General features: G+C 44.2%; 1 protein-coding gene across 1 annotated transcript in view; it reads right to left on the bottom strand.

Annotated features, from left to right (window-relative positions):
- LOC124616421 (short stature homeobox protein 2-like) overlaps nt 1-24,826 on the bottom strand; it is a 122,670-nt gene that overhangs the window by 988 nt on the left and 96,856 nt on the right. The window contains exon 4 of the mRNA XM_047144728.1: nt 6,884-7,032. Coding sequence (XP_047000684.1) covers nt 6,884-7,032 — 149 coding nt within the window. The remainder of the gene's footprint in view (nt 1-6,883; nt 7,033-24,826) is intronic.

Raw genomic sequence — 24,826 nt, 5'->3', positions numbered from 1 at the left:
TAAAATTCGCTTCTTTTGCCAAAACACAGTGGAGTTGCACGGACAAAACTGCGAGAGAATTCTGAAACCATACTTTATTAAGTTTAACTATACCTGCAAATAAGACAAAGATAATGGGTTTCAAAGGAAAGAATCCAGTCAGATCGAAAACAAAAATAAACGAGAAAATTTAAGAACAAGTATCTCACTTCAGTTATCTAGGATGTGATATTAGTTCTAGCTATGACGAAAACGTTGAAAGGAAAGGGAAACAATTGAGAGAACTTTGGGAAGAAAAACAAGAAAAGAAACCCAAATGAAATACTAGAAAGGTTATGGCTGTACCTACTCTTGTATGTGGTTCCAAATCATGGACAGCAACATAAAATGAAAACTCACGTACATAAGCGGCAGAGACGAAGTTCATGAAATATGTAAGAAGCTGTAATAAAATGGATAAAATAAGGAATGAAACAATAAGTTCAGATTTTAAAAATTTTCATTTGATGACAAGATAGAAGAGTATAGAAAGAAATAGAAGGATCATGTTGACAGACTGAGAGAAAACAGACTGCAAAGAAAGATATTGAGTTATCGAATGACTGGAAAGAGAGAACTAGCTAGACCTCGTAAGAGATGGATGGATAGATGACAGAGACCTTATTACACCTACTCCTTGAAAGGAAAAAAAAAGAACCTGAGGAAAAATAAAGCTAATAGCTTATGAAAAAGCACATCCTCAGTGCAAAAATAAACGTGTAATGTCCTCACTTATGCTGTTTCAAGACCCACAGCGTTTCTCATTCTACCAGCTATTAATGGCCCTTAAAAATTACATTCTTTCATAGAAAAAGTCTGTAGTAACTGGAATATCGTGGTAGATAATGAGGTTTCTCATAAGAACCATGTGGCAAAATACTATCCATTTTGTGTGCTATCACTTTCAAAAATGGCGTTTCTATATCTGAATCCGTTTATGAAAGATGAGGAATGTTGATGGTATATATTCCAGCTTTATCGTTAGTGCGTGTGATCGCAAATGAGTGTGCTATATCAGATCAATTTACTTAAGATTAGTGACAGACAGAGACCTTCACCCAAGCCTAAAGAAAAATTCAATATGTTAGTTAAATTTCATACACAGCAACATATTAATATAGACCAAACACAAAATCATAGCGACCCCTATTTTTTATTGTAAAATTTTTCGAATTTCGCGCAGTGTCTTACTTACATGCAATTATCACGATAAGTATTACCATTAACGAAATAATGGGCTTGTCATGTAGCTGACATGTGAAGCTGTAAGTAACGCAAAAATGAATTTGTTTTACAAAATAGTTTCTGTAAAATAGTTTGAGAAAGACTGCAGAGCTAATTCTATACATAAGGCAAAAATGAATTTGTTTCACCAAATAGTTTCTGTAAAACAGTTTCAGGAAGACTGCAAGGCCTATGCTTTTATTCTGTCATCGCAGTGCGTTGAGGACCAGCGGGAAGCGGGTAAACAATGTCGGCCTTCCCCCTTCCAAATAAACAAATGAACTCGCCCTTCGCTTCGGGGCATTAGTCATCGTATCCTGTATAAACTCTAGCACCGTCGAGGTAGAGAGTCAACTAGTTTCATCAGGTATTCCATATACAGCTGACGCCATCCACTGATTATATGCAACAAAACTACCAAAATGAGGCATGCTGACCATTACTTTTCACGTGCTGTTCCAAATAATCTCAGGCATTTTCTGTAGGATTAAGACTGCTCATTTAGTGGCCCAGTCGAGGTGTGGTAGCATGCTAGAGTATTGCTCAAATCAGGAATGTGGTAAGGTGGTCGAGTGTTGGTCAAATCAGGAAAGTATGTGAACATGGTTCTTGTTATCTTGGACGACAGGTGTGTGTTCACGGTAACCTGAATGAGTGGGCCCAAACTATGTTAGGAAAAACACTTTCAAAACATTACATAAACACCTACAGACTGAACTACAGGTGAGCAAGTTTTTCATTTTGAAGGTTAATTTCAGGTTCTGTTTTGCAAGGACGATTTAGAGACATAGATGGCAGAGTATTTTCGGTTAACAGTGATTGTCAACTTTTTTATCCCACACACCTTTTAAATTCAGAGTCCTGCTGAAGTTTTCTTGTGATCATATGCCAGCTAAAGTGTTAATATCTGTTAGCTAGTGAGTAGTTTGCTCACAGTCTTCCAAATGAAAGCATGATTGACGAACATTTTATGAAAGCATGTATGAGAAAGCAACCGGAGAAATTAAGTCTTTTGTATGTTCTTGCAAATTTCAATGACCAAACGTGACTGTAGTTACCAACTTTTTATATTTACATGTTGCCTATCTAGAGAGGACTACATGCCTCGGCAGAAGATACCATGTTCATTATAGCCTTGGCTAATCTCCTTGTACCAGGCCGTCTCTTTATAAAACTCCAAACTGGGTAATGGCAGCGTGTAACAGCGCGATCGGAGCAGAGGCTCTGCCCTTGAACAGAAATAAAAATGAAAAAGGTCCGCAGTTGTTTAATGCCCTCGCAGAGGCTACATACAACCTGCAGCAATTCATTCCTGCAGATAGTTACTTTCAAGGAAGTCCAAAATGTCCACCTCCTGCTTGAATCGAGGCCTTACCTCGTTATCTCTTAGTCCTGTGAATACGATCCCAAATTCGGGGAGGACTGCATGTTTCCTCGTAACCTGCCACAATTCCGTTCTGATGTGATTTCGTGTGAGACGACAGAGATGAGCGCACCAATGATCTTAAGTGGCCTCAAAGTAGAAATCGATGGGGTTAAAATCATGTGAACGTGAAGACCAAGCAAATAGTCTACTCCTACCTATCCATCGATCAGGAAACATTCGATTCAAGTACCCGTGAGCTGTACAGAAACGCCATCATGCAAGAGGTGGGCTTGTCGACAAATGATCAGTGGAGTGTCTTCAAAATCAGCAGGTATGGTGTTTCCGACGTGTTTGAAACATCCTATATTGTGCTAGATGGCAATTAGAAGAAGAGCCATCAATGAGCCATGTAAACACTGATGCTATCTTATCTATGTAATATTCACAGACGCAGAAGCAGCGCTTCCATTGTTGTCCCCGAGCAATGTATTACTTTCTTTAGTGTTGTAAAGAGCCAATATTCATTGTGTGTTCTTTTGTGCAGGTTAGCTTGCGTGATAACTTTAGATGTTGCTGTATTCAGAACGGTCCAGATTAATTAGGTAATCGTTAATGTGAGGGGGTGATTTTCTTGATAATTGGAGCCAAGAAAAATCCTCAGAGATCAATCCAAGGGTAGAAGTGATGTAGAAAGACCAGCGTGGAGATGGACTGAAGCCGTAACGGATCACAAGATCAAGATGAGTGTTGTAGTGGAACGATGATTCCATGAAATAGTTTTCTCGTGAAACAGTTAGTGAAGAAATTTACGTACTTCGTGAAATTTTGGGTTTACGGGTTACAGTAAACTGTTTGTTATATTAAAAGTAATCGTCATAACTATTAAACGATTTATTTATCCCACTGTATCATAAGGTGGTCAGAGTCTTCATGGAAAATATTTGTGGTTGCCTATGGCACCATGATTGCTCCTCTTCGTTCGAAGCAAATCTACAGCCACGAATGTCTTTCTTCAAGGTTTCAAAAATATGGAAATCGCACGGGGAGAGAATGGGAGTGTTTAGTGAATGCGTAAAGGGATTTCCAGCGAAGCTTCCGCAGCGCAGTGAAAACAACAGGTACACCAGCTCCAGGGAATACATGATGATCTGCAAGGGTCCACTGCTCATTGACTTTCTGGAACACGGCGTCACAATTGACGCACAGCGATACATGGACACTTTGCAAATATTGAAGCATGCCATCAGTTCCAAACGACCAGGAGTGTTGATCGACGGTATCATTCTGTTGTAGGATAATGCCCACCCACAAGTTGCCGAGGTTGTTTCGATTGCGCTGCAGAAGTTTTGCTGGGAAGCCATTACACATCTTCCATACAATGTCTCCCTATGCGATTTCTACATTTTTGGAGCCCTGAAGAGAGACACTGATGGCCGTCGATTTGTTTCGGACGAAGAGTCGCACGCCTGGGTACAATCATGTTTCCGTTGGCAACTGCAAACATTTTTCCATGAAAGCATTGACCGTCTTGTCTCACAGTGGGATAAATGTATTATTATAGTGATTGCTCTTGAAATAATTAAGAGTTTACTTATTTCTTCCATCAATCTCATTTTCATTTAACTGACCCTTACGAAATATAGGACCGGCGAGAGTAATATTGCCTTGCAACAACTCGTAAGAAAAACTTCGTGTAAACTAGCAAAAACGTTTCACATTCCGCATTCATTTGTGTAAAAATAGTGGAGTTTTTCGGTGACGACTAAATAAATTTGAGACATATTACCTAAACAAAACATTAGGAACACTATCACAGCTACAGTTTAGTAAACATGTAACAAACTAACTAACAAATAGCATACGCGTTATAAGAGATGGTATTATACTGGGTGGTTATAATTTAAGTATAGCTGCTTACGGAGGTCCAGTGTGGGCTATAATAATCGTATAGCAGTGAATCTTGCTGGACATGCTTTAATGCGGAACCGATTTACGCAGAAAAAAAAGTTCCAATTCTGGACACCATGTGCGAATTTGGCGCTGTGAATGCAAGAAAGACGTACAGAAAGGTTTCCATATGTAACGGATTAGGAAAGAGACATGATCAGAAAAGGTCGAATAAGTGAGAAAGGCATAATGTTGATATCATTATTAACCACCTTTCATGAAGTCAGTGGTTTCCACGCATTCGCGCTCTCCCAAAGCGGGAATCAAATGCTATACAAGGAGGTCTCGATAACGTGGTACAACTGACAGGCTGTCTGGTGTATTCTCTTCAAAGAAGAACGGAGCGACAGTAAAGGCGGCCGGCCGGGGTGGCCAAGCGGTTAAAGGCGCTACAGTCTGGAACCGCGCGACGGCTGCGGTCGCAGGTTCGAATCCTGCCTCGGGCGTGGATGTGTGTGATGTCCTTAGGTTAGTTAGGTTTAAGTAGTTCTAAGTTCTAGGGGACTGATGACCATAGAAGTTAAGTCCCATAGTGCTCAGAGCCATTTGAACCATTTGACAGTAAAGGCGCCTGTGAATCCACCCCGCGCAGTGACTCAAGGCTCTTCGTGCACGACACGCGTTTTAACAGGACGCCAAATTCGGCAGTTCTGTTTATCCACTGCACCCTGCAGTTTAAAAGGTGCCTCATGACTCCATAAAATATTGCCTTCCCACATGTTATTAACTTCGATCCGTGCCTGAAAATTGACTGCAGTAGTTTCCGCACTGTTGACCATCGGATGGACAAATCTCGTGACACTGCACAAACACTACCACTACGTGCTGCATGGTCAGTTTCAGCAACGGCAACATCATCAGTAGTTTCCTCTGGGACAGGATACTTTCCTCTTCAGGTGCTACACCAAATTTACCAGTGTTTTGAAATTTCATTACTATATTTTTTAAACCATTTAATTTGATACGAATTTTCAGTCAGCGATTCTCTCTCAACGCAGCACTGTAATTGCTAGCATTCACATAAAACAATTTCACTAACAGTGCATGTTCCATTTTCTCGATAGCTATACTGTCCACTCACGTTATGACTTATGTGGGTCTCATACCATGATACAAACAACACACAGCGCCAGATTTGCACCTGGTGGTAAAAATTGGAACTATTTTTTTTCAGCGTAAATCGGTTCCGCATTGACGCACAAGCATATTTGCCAAATTTTGCTGCCGTCCAATAATTAGAGTCCACAGTCACCTCCGTAAGCAGCAGCACTTTTTTTTTTTTCTTTTTTGATGAGGAGTATGGGACTTAACTTCTGAGGTCACCAGTCTCCTAGAAATTAGAACTACTTAAGGGGGGTAGGACGTCAAACGGGCCGACTTGGAGCAGGAAAGGCACCACAGGACATTTTAATTCCCAGTGCCTATACTTTTACAAATAAATTCATAAAGCTTTGTCAGCACGACCAGGAAGGATTGAAGATTCACACTCATAACAGTGGAAATTCAAAAACATAACAAAATAAATTTTTTTTAGATATGAAATTTCATCATTTTTTTCACATACTGTTGGCTGTGTTTATTGCTATAGGTACATTTTTCTTCACAAGTATGAGAGATTCTTTGATGAATTTTGCACAGCACACAAACCATACTTACAGATGTACGAAACTCTAGAATTTTCCAAATCTATTAAAAACTGTGGTAAAAATTGAGATAATTAACCATAAAATTTGAGTTTTTTCTAAACATAAAGTTTAAAACGTAACAGCTCACTCATTTTTTTATAAGTTAAATAGATTCTAGAGTTTCAGACACCTGTAAGTATGGTTTGTACGCTGTGCAAAATTCATCGAACAGTCTCTCTTACTTATGAAGAAAAGTGTACCTATAGCAACAAATGCACCCAATAGTAAGTGAAAAAAATGATGAAATTTCACTTGTAAAAGAATTTATTTTGTTATGTTTTTGAGCTTCCGCAGCTATGAGTGTGAATACTGAATCCTTCCTGGTCATGCTGACAAAGTTTTCTGAATTTACTTGTAAAAGTATAGACAGGGGAAATTAAAATGTCCTGTGATGCCCCTCCTGCTCTAAGTAAGCCAGTTTGACGTCCTACCCCCTTAAACCTAACTAACCTAAGGAGATCACACACATCCATGCCCGAGGCAGGATTCGAACCTGCGACCGTAGCACTTCAATTGCTTCCCTTGTGAAGTAAGGAATCTGTACAGAGTGTCAAGAAGGCGTCGAAACAGAAAGCGGTGCAAGAGACTGGTGTGAGACTGACGTGGACGTGCCGTGGCAGGTGGTAGTGCACTGCCAGCTCACCTGGTGCAGCAGCGTGGGGTCGACGGCGGGCACGGCGAGCGGCAGCCGCAGCGCCGGCACGCTGAGGTAGGGCGCGCCGCGGCACGGCTCCAGGGGCGTGGCCACGGGCGGAGAGCGCCGCGACGCAGACCCCAGCACCAGGCCAGCCGCTAAAACACGCCAAGGCACAGCCGGGGCTAAGCAGGCGGTACTCGCAATACGCTGCAGGGCTCTATAAAGTATGGACTGATGTTCCGAAAATCACGTGACATACACTACCGGGCATTAAAATTGCTACACCAAGAAGAAATGCAGATGATAAACCGGTATTCATTGGACAAATATATTATACTAGAACTGACATGTGATTACATTTTCACGCGATTTGGGTGGATAGATCCTGAGAAATCACTACCCCGAACAACCACCTCTGGCCGTAATAACGGCCTCGATACGCCTGGGCATTGAGCCAGAGCTTGGATGGCGTGTACAGGTACAGCTGCCCATGCAGCTTCAACACAATACCACAGTTCATCAAGAGTAGTGACTGGCGTATTTCGACGAGCCACTTGCTCGGCCACCATCGACCAGACGTTTTCAGTTGGTGAGAGATCTGGAGAATGTGCTGGCCAGGGCAGCAGTCGAACATTTTCTGTATCCAGAAAGGCCCGTACAGGCCCTGCAACATGCGGTCGTGGATTATCCTGCTAAAATGTAGGGTTTCGCAGAGATCGAATGAAGGGTAGAGCCACGGGTCGTAACACATCTGAAATATAACGTCCACTGTTCAAAGTGCCGTCAATGCGAACAAGAGGTGACCGAGACGTGTAACCAGTGGCACCCCATAACATCACGCCGGCTGATACGCCAGTATGGCGATGACGAATGGTCGCTTCCAATGTGCGTTCACGGAGATGTCACCAAACCACGGATGCGACCATCATGATGCTGTAAACGGAACCTGGATTCATCCGAAAAAACGACGTTTTGCCATTCGTGCACCCAGGTTCGTCGTTGAGTACACCATCGCAGGCGCTCCTGTCTGTGATGCAGCGTCAAGGGTAACCGCAGCCATGGTCTCCGAGTTGATAGACCCTGCTGCTGAAAAAGTCGTCGAACTGTTCGTGCAGATGGTTGTTGTCATGCAAACGTCCCCATCTGTTGACTCAGGGATCCAGAAGTCGCTCCACGATTCGTTACAGCCATGCGGATAAGATGCCTGTCATCTCGATTGCTAGTGATAAGAGGCCGTTGGGATCCAGCACGGCGTTCCGTATTACCCTCCTGAACCCACCGATTCCATATTCTGCTAACAGTCATTGGATCTCGACCAGCACGAGCAGCACTGTCGCGATACGATAAACCGCAATCGCGATAGGCTACAATCCGACCTTTATCAAAGTCGGAAACGTGATGGTACGCATTTCTCTTCCTTACACGAGGCATCACAACAACGTTTCACCAGGCAACGCCGGTCAACTGCTGTTTGTGTATGAGAAATCGGTTGGAAACTTTTCCACATTGTAGGTGTCGCCACCGGTGCCATCTTGTGTGAATGCGCTGAAAAGCTAATCATTTGCATGTCATAGCATCTGCTTCCTCTCGATTAAAGCCGGCCGGTGTGGCCGTGCGGTTCTAAGCGCTTCAGTTTGGAACCGCGTGACCGCTACGGTCGCAGGTTCGAATCCTGCCTCGGGCATGGATGTGTGTGATGTCCTTAGGTTAGTTAGGTTTAAGTAGTTCTAAGTTCTAGGGGACTGATGACCACAGAAGTTAAGTCTCACAGTGCTCAGAGCCATTTGAACCGTTTGAACCATCTCGATTAAATTTCGCGTCTGTAGCACGTCATCTTCGTGGTGTAGCGTTTTTAATGGCCAGTAGTGTAAATGTGGATTAAGGGAAAATGGAAATTTATACAGAGCCCGGTATTCGAACCCGGGTCTCCTGCTCACTTGGCAGATGCGCTGACCACTACTCCACCCTGCCACAGTGGCTTTGCGCAACTGCACAGAATACTCCAGCATTCCTCCCTCCTCAACCCAACTTCCCATTCACACCTCAGTCCACTTGGCATTCCCCATAAACTCGAATAGCATTTCAGAGGTCTTCCAACTGAATTGGAATAGCTCCTTAGCATCGAACGGAACTGCGGATGCTACCGGAAACCCAGGCAGAGGTGCTTTAATCAAATGAAAGTATATGGTTCCAGAGACCTTTTCGTGCCTCAAACATCCATTATCTACAGGGTGGTCCATTAATAGTGACCGGGCCAAATATTTCACGAAATAAGCATCAAACGAAAAAAGTACAAAGAATGAAACTCGTGTAGCTTGAAGGGGGAAACCAGATGGCGCTATGGTTGGGCCGCTAGATAGCGCTGCCATAGGTCAAATGGATAACAACTGCGTTCTTTTTTTAATATGAATATTTTAGTTGAACCACTTTTTTCGCTTTGTGATAGATGGCGCTGTAATAGTCACATACGTATAAGTACGTGGTATCACGTAACATTCCACCAGTGCGGGTGGTATTTGCTTCGTGGTAGATTACCCGTGACAAAATGGACCGTTTACCAATTGCGGAAAAGGTCGATATCGTGTTGATGTATGGCTCTTGTGATCAAAATGCCCAACGGGCGTGTGCTATGTATGCTGCTCGGTATCGTGGACGACATCATCCAAGGGTCCGGACCGTTCGCCGGATAGTTACGTTATTTAAGGAAACAGAAAGTGTTCAGCCACACGTGAAACGTCATCCACGACCTTCAACAAATGATAATGATCCAGTGGGTGTTTTAGCTGCTGTCGCGGCTGATTCGCACATCAGTAGCAGACAAATTGCGCGAGAATCAGGAATCTCAAAAACGTCGGTGTTGAGAATGCTACATCAACATCGATTGCACCCGTACCATATTTCTATGCAGCAGGAATTGCATGGCGACGACTTTGAACGTCGTGTACAGTTCTGCCACTGGGCACAAGAGAAATTACGGGACGATGACAGAATTTTTGCACGCGTTCTATTTAGCGGTGAAGTGTCATTCACCAACATCGGTAACGTAAACCGGCATAATATGCAGTATTGGGCAACGGAAAATCCACGATGGCTGCGACAAGTGGAACATCAGCGACCTTGGTGGATTAATGTATGGTGCGGCATTATAGGAGGAAGGATAATTGGCCCCCATTTTATGGATGGCGATCTAAATGGTGCAATGTATGCTGATTTCCTACGTAATGTTCTATCGGTGTTACTACAAGATGTTTCACTGCATGACAGAATGGCGATGTACTTCCAACATGATGGATGTCCGGCACATAGCTCGTGTGCGGTTGAAGCGGTATTGAATAGCATATTTCATGACAGGTAGATTGGTCGTCGAAGCACCATACCATGGCCCGCACGTTCACCGGATCTGACGTCCCCGGATTTCTTTCTGTGGGGAAAGTTGAAGGATATTTGCTATCGTGATCCACCGAGAACGCCTGACAACATGCGCCAGCGCATTGTCAATGCATGTGCGAACATTACGGAAGGCGAACTACTCGCTGTTGAGAGGAATGTCGTTACACGTATTGCCAAATGCATTGAGGTTGACGGACATCATTTTGAGCATTTATTGCATTAATGTGATATTTACAGGTAATCACGCTGTAACGGCATGCGTTCTCAGAAATGACCACAAAGGTACATGTATAACATTGGAACAACCGAAATAAAACGTTCAAACGTACCTACGTTCTGTATTTTAATTTAAAAAACCTACCTGTTACCAACTGTTCGTCTAAAATTGTGAGCCATATGCTTGTGGCTATTAGAGCGCCATCTATCACAAAGCGAAAAAAGTGGTCCAACTAAAAGATTCATATTTCTTTACGTACTAAACGAATATGTAATAAAAAATGGGGGTTCCTATTTAAGAAAATGCAGTTGATATCCGTTTGACCTATGGTGGTGCCATCTAGCGGGTCAACCATAGCGTCATCTGGTTTCCCCCTTCAAGCTAGACCAAGTTTCGTTCTTTGTAGTTTCTTCATTTGACGCTTATTTCGTGAGATATTTGGACCGGTCACGATCAATGGGCCACCCTGTATATACGCAGACAAGCGACGGAGGGAGGCGTTCTAGAGTAGTCCGTGCAACTGTGCGAAGCCACTGTGCCAGAGTGGCGTAGAGGGTAGCGCACATTTTTTGTAATACACAAGGTGAACTTCAGACCACTAAATGTTTATGTAGAACATAGCATGCTCAAACATGGTGGTGTTCCAAGATAGAGACGAAACATAGCCAAAGGCATTAAAGGCAATGATGCAACAATATCTCGAAAATACAATATTTACCATCAAAATAGAGTTTTTCTTAAAATAAGTAACTAATTTGAGTAAAATGCAAACACACACACACACACACACACACACACACACACACACACACACACACACACACACTTACATTTCGTAATACACAAGTAAAATTACAGATTTCTGGTCACAAAAAAAACTGAACATTGCACCAAAATAAAATTATATTATTTCTCAAAAAGTACAAAATACATGTGGAAATAGTATCATAACTTAATTATTCTGTAACAGTTAAAAAAAGAAATAAGGACTATACATTTGACTTAATTATAGGGCGAGTTGCGCTTGTCAACATTTATAGTTCGATATTTGTACCACATTTTTCAAACACAGTGAACACTCAAATTAAATATTTCTACGTCTAAATTGTCTTTATTACTTATTAGAATGCACAAAGCTCACTTATTGCCACTACTGAAATAAATTACAGGCTATTCGATGAGCATAGTTCGATGATTGCACTTTGCATAACATTCGTTAAAATACATAAAAACTGGTTCTATAACATCGCAAAACACACATGGGTACTACTGTTGATCTAACTTACAGGTAAAAATACACTTGTTGATGAGAAATGCCAAAGTAAACAATATTATTACTACATATAAATTTCTCAAAAATTCGTCTCTAAAACTGATGTCAAAGTCATCCAAACATTGCAGTGAGCAAATGCTAGGATATTCATCTTGCAGGCAAAACTTTTGTCATTTTCTGCTGTCACAAAGTAGAAATTAAATGACACTTTGATGAAATAACATACTGAATAGTAGTAACACACATTAGTATAGTTCACGAATGACGACTGCAATGCTTTCAAAATCATCCAAACAACAAAACTGTCACATGTTTTCCCATGTCACAGTGAAAATGTAACAAGTTGCCCTCCATGTTGAAGAAAAACTGTAACTTTGCCCCATTTACAACAAAACTGTGTTCTACATCTACATCTACATAGATACTCCGCAAGCCACCGTACGATGCGTGGCGGAGGGTACTCTGTACCACTGCTTGTCATTTCTCCTCCTGTTCCACTCGCAAATGGAGTGAGGGGAAAATGAATGTTTGTACGCCTGCGTATGAGCCCTAATTTCCCGTATTTTATCTTCGTGGTCCTTACACGCGATGTATGTTGGCAGTAGTAGAATCGACCGGCAGTCAGCTTCAAATGCCGGTTGTCTAAATTTTCTCAATAGTGTTCCTTGAAAAGAACGTCGCCTTCCCTTCAGGAATTCCCATTTAAGTTCCCGAAGCATCTCCGTAACACTGACGTGTTGATCGATCTACCGGTAACAAATCTAGCAGCCCGTCTCTGAATCGATTCGATGTCTTCCTTTAATCTGACCTGGTATGGATCCCAAACATTCCATCACTACTCAAGAATGGGTCGCACCAGCGTTTTACAAGCGGTCTCCTTTACAGGTAAACCACGCTTTCCTAAAATTCTCCTAATAAACGGAAGTTTGCCATTTGCCTTCCCTACCACACTTTTCACATGTTTGTTCCAACTCATATTACGCCCAGATATTTAAACGACTTGACTGTGTCGAGCAGGATTCTAGTAATACTGTATCCGAACATTATAGGTTTGTTCTTCCTACTCATCCGCATCAACTTACATTTTTCCAGATTTTAGGAAGATACAGGATGAATTTTGTCAAAGTCGTATCTTCCTACAGTCTCTCAACTTCGACACCTTACCGTACACCACAGCATCATCAGGAAACAACGGCGGATTACTGCCCACGTTGTCCGCCAAGTAATTTATGTATATGGAGAACGACAGCGGTCTTATCAACTTCCCTGGGGCACTACTGACGATAGTCTTGTCTCTGATGAATACTCTCCGTCGAGGACAACATACTGGGCTCTGTTATTTAAGAGTCTTGGAGGCACTCACAAATAGGTGGACTTATTCGATATGGTCGTACCTTCGTTTACACGACGCAGAGGGGCGCCGTGTCAAAAGCTTTCCAGAAATATAGAAATATGGAAATATGGAATCTGCCTTTTGCCCTTCATCCATAGTTCTCAGTATACCATGCCAGAGAAGGGCAAGATGAGTTTCGCACGACCGATACTTTATAAAACCATGCTGATTCGTGGACGTAAGATTCCTAGTCTCAAGGAAATGTATTATATGATGTTATGTTGCTTTCCATCTTACTCCAAAACTGTAACAAGTTACCACATGTTACAGCATTTTCCAGTATACCCGTTTTCCAGTGTAATGATTTTCCAGCGTAACCATTTCCACCACAACACATCAGAATGGAACAGAATGAATCGAGTTGGAATATCATTTACACAGACCATCAATAGTAGAACGGCGGAAGAGGGCCTAATGAACCCTGTCATACATTTTTACTTCAGTCTCATATCCAAGTTTTTTGCATTTTTTCATGAAATCTCGTAACTTTTCCTAATCTTTTTTACTCTGTAGGATGATGTACTATGATTTACAATATATTTATATCTTCTTGGACATTTCAATCAATATAGCTACAACAGCGGAAGGGATCACCTTTAATACCGCTGTAATTTCTCTGCTGAATATATGTAAATTATACAACAAATTATCCACCTTGCCGTTGGTGGGGAGGCTTGCGTGCCTCAGCGATACAGATAGCCGTACCGTAGGTGCGACCAGAACGGAGGGGTATCTGTTGAGAGGCCAGACAAACGTGTGGTTCCTGAAGAGGGGCAGCAGCCTTTTCAGTAGTTGCAGGGGAAACAGTCTGGATGATTGAGTGGTCTGGCCTTGTAACACTAACCAAAACGGCCTTGCTGAGCTGCTACTGCGAACGGCTGAAAGCAAGGGGAAACTACAGGCGTAATTTTTCCCGAGGGCGTGCAGCTTTACTGTATGATCACATAACTAATGAGGAGGTATTGAATAGAATTGGGGAGAAGAGGAGTTTGTGGCACAACTTGACCAGAAGAAGGGATCGGTTGGTAGGACATGTTCTGAGGCATCAAGGGATCACCAATTTAGTATTGGAGGGCAGCGTGGAGGGTAAAAATAGTAGAGGGCGACCAAGAGACGAATACACTAAGCAGATTCAGAAAGATGTAGGTTGCAGTAGGTACTGGGAGATGAAGAACTTGCACAGGATAGAGTAGCATGGAGAGCTACATCAAACCAGTCCAAGGACTGAAGACCACAACAACAACAATCCAACAATGAACTGGTAACAATCAGCAATCATGCAGAGTTGTTTCTGGTTGTTGTTGCATGCAGATGTATGTACATTCCAGTTTGCCAAAGTGTATGGTTCAAATGGCTCTGAGCACTATCTCAGCACGATCACCAATGGTTCTGGGCACGATCTCAGGACGTCAGTCCCCTAGAACTTAGAACTACATAAACCTAACTAAACTAAGGACATCACACACATCCGTGCCCGAGGCAGGATTCGAACCTGCGACCGTAGCGGTCCTGCGGTTCCAGACTGAAGCGCCTAGAACCGCTCGGCCACCAAAGGCCGGCGCCAAAGTTTATACCGCGCCTTTCAGGTAATATTGTTTGTCCATGGAAGACGTTTTCGAACACGTCTTATTAGCGTGGACTTTCTGCTAAAGAAATGTTGTGTCTCTTAGAGAATTCCGTCGCTGAATTGGAAATTGACTTCACTGATGCCGATTTTCTATCAGAGACAAGTGGAGATGAAGGTGAAGACATTTTGAACGAGGAGGGATTAGGGATGTGTTTGACTATATTATGAACCATAGTTCCAAATATATACCTTTTTCTTAAATCGAGATCTGTATAAGTTTATAAACTTCACTCGATGGTTGAAGTCCTGGTCCAGCAAACAGTTTTAATCTTTCAGGAAGTTTCAAATCAGCGTACACTCCGCTGTAGAATGAAAATATATCCGGTGGTCAGAAGTTAATGTTAAATGTCTGTATGTAAAGCTTGTTGTAGCTCTGCTCATCATGTTAACACTATTTAACATAGGGTGTTCGGAAAGTCCCGTTACAAACTTCTAAGACTTGTAGAGGGGAATGAATATGTTGAACTAAAACCCATGTCAGGAAACGTACTGTTTCCGTGCTACAACCGTTTGAAAACACGTTGATAACGCGGCCACTTTGACAAGTAACTGATCAGGCGCGACCCAGAACATAACTTGTTTTATAGTTCCATAGCCAACGAAATTGCTCGTGTTGTCTTTGATGGGTTCTCTTTAATGCGCTGCAGTACGGCCTTCCAGTTCGGTTGTACGGCGTCTCCTTGGAGCACCGCAGTCACTCCTGCTGACGGTGAAGGTACCCTTTCTCGAATCCGTTGCGTAAATTGTAGAGGAAAGGGTATGCGATGGAGTCCGACGTTGCGGAGAACGATTTTGATAAAGACGATGAGTAGGTCTTCGATTGCCGATGAGCTTCACCATTCAGAAGGATTATGTCGATCTATTCTGCAAACATGTACTCAACTATGTTGCTCCAGCACCAACAGACACGTGAATGAGGCTGGAACTGTTTTATGGAAATGTAGCACACAATGGTAAAAAAAGTAGGAAATTATCGGTCAATGCAGACATAATGTAAAGTTATAATTTACAAGTTATTTATATATATCAACAGACATATACATTTACGTTTTCTTAAAATAGTGACTCATACATTGTTCCATGAGATCATCAGTAGCAGTCAGTTGTACTTCCTGAAGAACTAATCTTACGCAAGACATCTAGCTTATTTGAAAGATATTCAAGAAATTCTAAACAACTGAAGTTTTAAAAATTATACCTAAAAAGATCAATACCTCTCACTGAAACAGTAGATAATCTGTTACTTTTATCTGTCCACTGTGCTGTCATTAGCACGCGGAAAAAACGAACACTTACATCTTTTCGTGCGAGCACTGATTTCCCTTATTTCATTATGGTGATCGTTTCGCGCTGTGTAGGTCGGCGTCAACGAAATATTTTCGCATTCAGAGAAAGTTGGTGATTGAAATTTCGTAAGAAATGTTTTAATGATGTCCACCCAAAATCCTGCGTCATCTTCGTGATACTCTCTCCCCTATTTACCGATAATACAAAACGTGCTGCCCTTCTTTGAACTTTCTCGATGTGCTCCAATAATCCCCACAGCGTTTTCTGTGTGTTCTTTCCAATTTAAATGGTTAGTAATGGTAATTCCTAACTATATAGTAGAATTTACGGCCTTTATCGTGTAACCAAATTTTAACGGAGTCCTTTTAACACTCATGCACACTTTTCATTATGTAGGGTCAGTTGCCAATTTTCCCACCAGACAGATATCTTATCTAAGTCGTTCTGAAATTGGTCTTGAACTTCTGACGACTTTTGTAGTAGATAAACGACAGGGTCATCTGCAAAAATTATACGACAACTGCTCAGATTGTCTCGGAATTCGTTTTTACAGATAACGAACAGCAGAGGGCCTATAACGCTACCTTGGAAAACTACAGAAATCACTTCTGTTTTACTCGATGACCTTCCGTCAGTTACTATGAACTGGTACTCTCAGACAGGAAATCACGAATCTAGTCGCATAACTGAGACGATATCCCATTAGCACGCAATCTGCTCACAAGCCGCTTGTGAAGTACGATGGCAAAAGCCTTCTGGAAATCTAGACACACGGAATCAATCTGAAATTCGTTGTCAGTAGCATTCAACACTTCGTGTGAGTAAAGTGCTAGTTGTGTTTCACAAGAACGATATTCTCTAAATCAGTGTTATGTGTCAATAGACAGTTCTCTTCGAGGTGAATTCTAATGTTCGAACACAGCGTATGTTCCAGAATCCTGCTGCATATCGACGTTAATGATATGGTCCTGTAATTTAGTGGTTTACTGTTATTGCCTTTCTAGAACATTGGTGTGATTTGTGCACCTTTCCAATCTTTGGGTACTGATCTTTCATCGAGAGAATGATTGTATATGATCATTAACTATGGAGCTATTGTATCAGCATACACTGAAACTAACTTAATCGGTATACAGTCTGATCAAGAAGACTTGCTTTATTAAATGATTTAAGTTGCTTCACTGCTCAGAGGATATCCACTTCTAAGTTACTCATGTTGGCAGCGGTTCTTCATTCGAATTCTGGAATATTTACTTCGTCTTATTTGGTGAAGGAATTTCGTAAGGCTGTCACCAATAGTATTTCCACTGCCCTGTATTAGTACACTACTGGCCATTAAATTTGCTACACCACGAAGATGACGTGCTACAGACGCGAAATTAACCGACAGGAAGAAGATGCTGTGCTATGTAAATGATCAGCATTTGAGAGCATTCACACAAGGTTGGCGCCGGTGGCGACACCTACAACGTGCTGACATGAGGAAAGTTTCCAACCGAATTCTCATACACAAACAGCAGTTGGCCGGCGTTGCATGGTGAAACGTTGTTGTGATGCCTCGTGTAAGGAGCAGAAATGAGTAGCACCACGTTTCCGACTTTGTTAAAGGTCGGATTGTAGCCTATCGCGATTGCGGTTTATCATATCGCGACATTGCTGCTCGCGTTAGTCGAGATCCAATGACTGTTAGCACAATCTGGAATCGGTGGGTTCAGGAGGGTAATACGGAACGCCGTGCTGGATCCCAACGGACTCGTATCACTAGCAGTCGAGATGACAGGCATCTTATCCGCATGGCTGTAACGGATCGTGCAGCCACGTCTCGATTCCTGAGTCAATGGACTATCAGCTCGGAGAACATGGCTGTGGTTGCCCTTGAAGCTGAATCACAGACAGGAGCGCCTGCGATGGTGTAGTCAACGACGAACCTGGGTGCACGAATGGCAAAACGTCATTTTTCGGATGAATCGAGGTTCTGTTTACAGCATCATGATGGTCTCATCCGTGTTTGGCGACATCGCGGTGAACGCACGTTGGAAGCGCGTAATTCGTCATCGCCATACTGGCGTATCACCCGGCGTGATGGTATGGGGTGGTGCCATTGGTTACACGTCTCGGTCACCTCATGTTCGGCCGGCCGCGGTGGTCTCGCGGTTCTAGGCGCGCAGTCCGGAACCGTACGACTGCTACGGTCGCAGGTTCGAATCCTGCCTCGGGCATGGATGTGTGTGATGTCCTTAGGTTAGTTAGGTTTAAGTAGTTCTAAGTTCTAGGGGACTGATGACCACAGCAGTTGAGTCCCATAGTGCTCAGAGCCGTCTTTGAACCTCTTGTTTGCATTGACGGCACTTTGAACAGTGGACGTTACATTTCAGATGTGTCACGACCCGTGGCTCTACCCTTCATTCGATCCCTGTGAAACCCTACATTTCAACAGGATAATGCACGACCGCATGTTGCAGGTCCTGTACGGGCATTTCTGGATACAGAAAATGTTCGACTGCTGCCCTGGCCACCACATTCCCCAGATCTCTCACCAATTGAAAACGTCTGGTCAATGGTGGCCGATCAACTGGTTCGTCACAATACGGCAGTCACTACTCTTGATGAACTGTGGTATCGTGTTGAAGGTGCATGGGCAGCTGTACCTGTACACGCCATCCAAGCTCTGTTTGACTCAATGCCCAGGCGTATCAAGGCGGTTATTACGGCCAGAGGTGGTTGTTCTGGGTACTTATTTCTCAGGATCTATGCACCCAAATTGCGTGAAAATGTAGTCACATGTCAGTTCTACTATAATATATTTGTCGAATGAATACCTGTTTGTCATCTGCATTTCTTCTTGGTGTAGCAATTCAAAAAATGGTTCAAATGGCTCTGAGCACTATGGGACTTAACTTCTGCGGTCATCAGTCCCCTAGAACTTAGAACTACTTAAACCTAACTAACCTACGGACATTACACACATCCATGCCCGAGGCAGGATTCGAACCCGCGACCGTAGCGATCGCGCGGTTCCAGACTGAAGCGCCTAGAACCGCTCGGCCTCCAACGGCCGGCGGTGTAGCAATTTTAATGGCTAGTAGTGTATGTATGAGATACTCGAGAGTTGGTTAACTTCCGTTGTTAGCAGTCGACGTCACTGCACTCGATTTCTGCTCATGTGCAACATTTAAGAGTACTCAGGAGTTTTGAAATCGACACTCGGCACAGTCGATCGGTCACAGACGTTACGTGACCCACGCGCGACGCGGCTGGTCTACACGCTTACCCACCACGAGCGGTGGGTTTTGGGCAGAGAGTCGCCGGTGTAAGACGGGCCTCGGTATGGATCCCGGCAGCGTTTAGTAGCTGCGCCGCTTCATTAGGCGGTAGTGGGGGAGCAGGGCGCCGACTGCGAACTGCGCGGGCGACGCTTAAGCGAGCGGCAGTCCGCCCCGGCTGTGTTTGACGAGCCGACGCCGTCCCCAGGGCGCCGTTTGTGAAACACGCCGTGCTGCGCGGCAGGGGTGGGGAGGCGCAATCCGATTACCGACACCCGCTGCAGGGGGAGCGGAGAGCCCGCTGCCCCGCGAGCACGCCTGTTTGCACCAGTATGGTCCGCGGGTGCTGCCCATGTTCCGTGCCGCCTGTACTGTCCATACACATTATTGGAGCCACCTACACTGTCTCATCAGACGTATCCTGACATCCCTCTGTAATTCGGATTTCACAATTAGATGTCACGAGAGGCGTCCCGCCGGTATCTACATCTACACTACTGGCCATTAAAATTGCTACACAAAGAAGAAATGCAGATGATAAACGGGTATTCATTGGACAAATATATTATACTAGAACTGACATGTGATTACATTTTCACGTAGTTTGGGTGCATAGATCCTGAGAAATCAGTACCCAGATGAACCACCTTTGGCCGTAATAACGGCCTTGATACGCCTGGGCATTGAGTCAAACAGAGCTTGGATGGCGTGTACAGGTACAGCTGCCCATGCAGCTTCAACACGATACCACAGTTTATCAAGAGTAGTGAGTGGCGTATTGTGACGAGCCAGTTGCTCGGCCACCATTGACCAGACGTTTTCAATTGGTGAGAGATCTGGAGAACGTGCTGGCCAGGGCAGCAGTCGAACATTTTCTGTACCCAGAAAGGCCCGTACAGGACCTGCAACAGGCGGTCGTGCATTATCCTGCTGAAATGTAGGGTTTCGCAGGGATCGAATGAAGGGTAGAGCCACGGGTCGTAACACATCTGAAATGTAACGTCCATTGTTCAAAGTGCCGTCAATGCGAACAAGAGTGACCGAGACGTGTAACCAATGGCACCCATACCGGGTCGTACGCCAGTATGTCGATGACGAATACACGCTTTCAATGTGCGTTCACCGCCATGTCGCCAAACACGGATGCGACCATCATGGTGCTGTAAACAGAACCTCGATTCATCCGAAAAATGACGTTTTGCCATTCGTGCACCCAGGTTCGTCGTTGACTACACCATCGCAGGCGCCGCTGTCTGTGATGCAGCGTCAAGGGTAACCGCAGCCATGGTTTCCGAGCTGATAGTCCATGCTGCTGCAAACGTCGTCGAACTGTTCGTGCAGATGGTTGTTGTCATGCAAACGTCCCCATCTGTTGACTCAGGGATCGAGACGTGGCTGCACGATCCCTTACAGCCATGAGGATAAGATGCCTGTCATCTCGACTGCTAGTGATACGAGGCCGTTGGGATCCAGCACGGCGTTCCGTATTACCTTCGTGAACTTACCGATTCCATATTCTGCTAACAGTCATTGGATCTCGACCAACGCGAGCAGCAATGTCGCGATACGATAAACCGCAATCGCGATGGGCTACAATCCGACCTTTATCAAAGTCGGAAACGTGATGGTATGCATTTCTCCTCCTTACACGAGGCATCACAACTCTGGCTTCCCTTCAAGACGAACAACGTTTCACCAGGGTACGCCGGTCAACTGCTGTTTGTGTATGAGGAATCGGTTGGAAAACTTTCTCATGTCAGCACGTTGTAGGTGTCGCCACCGGCGCCAACCTTGTGTGAATGCTCTGAAAAGCTAATCATTTGCATATCACAGTATCTTCTTCCTGTCGGTTAAATTTTGCGTCTGTAGCACGTCATCTTCGTGGTGTAGCAATTTTAATGGCCAGTAGTGTACATAGATACAATCCCTCGTAAGAAACGTGGGAGAGTTTTGTTACCCTGTACCATTACTAGTGAAAAACCACTCTCTATGTGCCTGGGTATGAGCCCTAATTTTTGGTGTGTCATCTCCGTGTTCCTTACGGACTATATATGTTGGACGCAACAGAATCGTTCTGAAGTCATCTTCGAATGCCGACTCATTAAATTTTCTCAATACTTTTACTGGAATAGAACGTCGCATTTCCTCCAGCGATTCCCATTTGAGTATCTGAAGCATGTCCGTAACACTTGCGCGTTGTTAGAACCTACCAGTAACAAATCTAGGAGCCCGCCTCTGAATTGCTTCAAGGTCTTCCTTTAATCGGACTTGATGTGGATCCCAGATACTCCAGTAGTACTCACGAACAGGTCGCACCAACGTCCAATAAGGAGTAATACTGTGCACTGACGGTCTGCCGTGGAGGAACGTAATGCGTTAGGATAATACCATCTCAGTTGTACACGAGAATCACCATAACTTTAGACGTGTGAGTAAAACCAAGAAAATGTGATATTCAATCGATCGAAATATTTCATCGAAAAAACTGAAGGAATAAAGCCAGTCAGAGTCGAGAATTGTTTTCATTCGGTGGGGAAAATCTTGGTAAGAGCTAGTTGAAAGCTTCCAACATGTTCATGGTTACGAAACTATGAGCATTCTGGTTAAGGAATCATGCCGAAACAAGTCTTTTGCGACACACATAACCAATTGGTGACATTAAGGCACCACTAATAGGCCAAGGTCTGAGGTTTGTGGACTTATCCCACAATTGCGAAAGAGATACCAACGTAAAGGTTGGAGTGGGCAGCAGCTGTAGCGAGGCTGGACGTGATGTCATCCCACTTAGGCGGCATTCAGAAGCATCTCCTACTGTCCTATGACTTTTATGGCAGCCCACTGTGGAGGAGCAAAGTCACCCCTCAATGACCCTTGAGATTCTCAGTGAATTGTTTGCCATAGCTCCAGTGTTTGTCTTGGTGTGTGAGAACAAACATTGTCATCCAGAAAATCACTTCCTTTGTCAGGAGTCAAGATTGTCTGCGGCCAGTGGTGTGCCATAGTTCCAGCAGAGAGGTACTATGAACGCATCATTAGCAGTTTACCGAAATGACACTCTGAAAGTTCTAAAATGCAGCCAACATGACCTTGAACCACATAAGTAGTGCGAAATAACTAAAAAAATATTGGAAAGACAGATAAGTTTAGTGACTGTGGACATATAATGAAGAGAGTCCCCCAGGATTCAATTTTGGATCCATTCCTATTTCTTGTATATGTGAATGCCCTCACAACTAACGTTCATCAAAAACAATCCTAGTTTTTACAGATGATACTAGTGTACAATAAGTCCCACATACAGCGAGATCAACACAAGAAATTGTTAATGTTTTTCAGAGTGGCTTTCTGAAAGTAGACGCTCCCTCAAAGATGAGAAAACGCATTATAATCAGTTCTGTATAACAAATAGAGTCATACCAACAACTGATGTAGCCTATGAGAAAGACTAAGTCAACACACTACAGTGATCCAGATTTTTAGACGTACACTCCTGGAAATTGAAATAAGAACACCGTGAATTCATTGTCCCAGGAAGGGGAAACTTTATTGACACATTCCTGGGGTCAGATACATCACATGATCACACTGACAGAACCACAGGCACATAGACACAGGCAACAGAGCATGCACAATGTCGGCACTAGTACAGTGTATATCCACCTTTCGCAGCAATGCAGGCTGCTATTCTCCCATGGAGACGATCGTAGAGATGCTGGATGTAGTCCTGTGGAACGGCTTGCCATGCCATTTCCACCTGGCGCCTCAGTTGGACCAGCGTTCGTGCTGGACGTGCAGACCGCGTGAGACGACGCTTCATCCAGTCCCAAACATGCTCAATGAGGGACAGATCCGGAGATCTTGCTGGCCAGGGTAGTTGACTTACACCTTCTAGAGCACGTTGGGTGGCACGGGATACATGCGGACGTGCGTTGTCCTGTTGGAACAGCAAGTTCCCTTGCCGGTCTAGGAATGGTAGAACGATGGGTTCAATGACGGTTTGGATGTACCGTGCACTATTCAGTGTCCCCTCGACGATCACCAGTGGTGTACGGCCAGTGTAGGAGATCGCTCCCCACACCATGATGCCGGGTGTTGGCCCTGTGTGCCTCGGTCTTATGCAGTCCTGATTGTGGCGCTCACCTGCACGGCGCCAAACACGCATACGACCATCATTGGCACCAAGGCAGAAGCGACTCTCATCGCTGAAGACGACGCGTCTCCATTCGTCCCTCCATTCACGCCTGTCGCGACACCACTGGAGGCGGGCTGCACGATGTTGGGGCGTGAGCGGAAGACGGCCTAACGGTGTGCGGGACCGTAGCCCAGCTTCATGGAGACGGTTGCGAATGGTCCTCGCCGATACCCCAGGAGCAACAGTGTACCTAATTTGCTGGGAAGTGACGGTGCGGACCCCTACGGCACTGCGTAGGATCCTACGGTCTTGGCGTGCATCCGTGCGTCGCTGCGGTCCGGTCCCAGGTCGACGGGCACGTGCACCTTCCGCCGACCACTGGCGACAACATCGATGTACTGTGGAGACCTCACGCCCCACGTGTTGAGCAATTCGGCGGTACGTCCACCCGGCCTCCCGCATGCCCACTATACGCCCTCGCTCAAAGTCCATCAACTGCACATACGGTTCACGTCCACGCTGTCGCGGCATGCTACCAGTGTTAAAGACTGCGATGGAGCTCCGTATGCCACGGCAAACTGGCTGACACTGACGGCGGCGGTGCACAAATGCTGCGCAGCTAGCGCCATTCGACGGCCAACACCGCGGTTCCTGGTGTGTCCGCTGTGCCGTGCGTGTGATCATTGCTTGTACAGCCCTCTCGCAGTGTCCGGAGCAAGTATGGTGGGTCTGACACACCGGTGTCAATGTGTTCTTTTTTCCATTTCCAGGAGTGTATTTATTGATGAAATCTTGAACTAGAAGAAACGTATTACTGAGCAGTTCAAATAATTAAGTTCAGGTACTCTTGCTGTTTATATAATTGCTAACCTAGTTTGAGTAAGTACACTGAACAACGGATTATGGAATAATTTTCTGGAGTGACTCATCACTTACAAAATAGCACAAAACCAGGCGATAAGAATAATACAATGTAACCCTCATACCACTGAAAAAGTGAGTGAAATGGATACTACTGTCAGTGGGACTGAAAAATATCTTAAATCATTAAAAATGAACAAAGGTCAAGGGACCAGTGGAATCCCTGTCAGATTCTATATTTAATTTTCGGCTGAGTTAGCCTCTCTTTTAATTATAATCTGTCGTAGATCGCTCGAGCATTAGTTCGAGAAAAGCACATGCCATACACGTCTACAAGAGGTGTAGTGGAAGTTTCCACAAAACTACCGTCCAATATTCCAGATATAGATTCGTCGTAAAATCTGAGATCAACGTGGTGAAGTATCTTGAACAGAATTACCTCTCCATATCAGTCACCATGCATTCCGTGAACATCTACCATGTACAGCCCAGCTTGCACTTTTCTC

Source organism: Schistocerca americana, chromosome 5, assembly GCF_021461395.2.
Source record: "Schistocerca americana isolate TAMUIC-IGC-003095 chromosome 5, iqSchAmer2.1, whole genome shotgun sequence".
NCBI lineage: Eukaryota > Metazoa > Arthropoda > Insecta > Orthoptera > Acrididae > Schistocerca > Schistocerca americana.
This window is presented reverse-complemented; position numbering and strand designations above follow the sequence as displayed.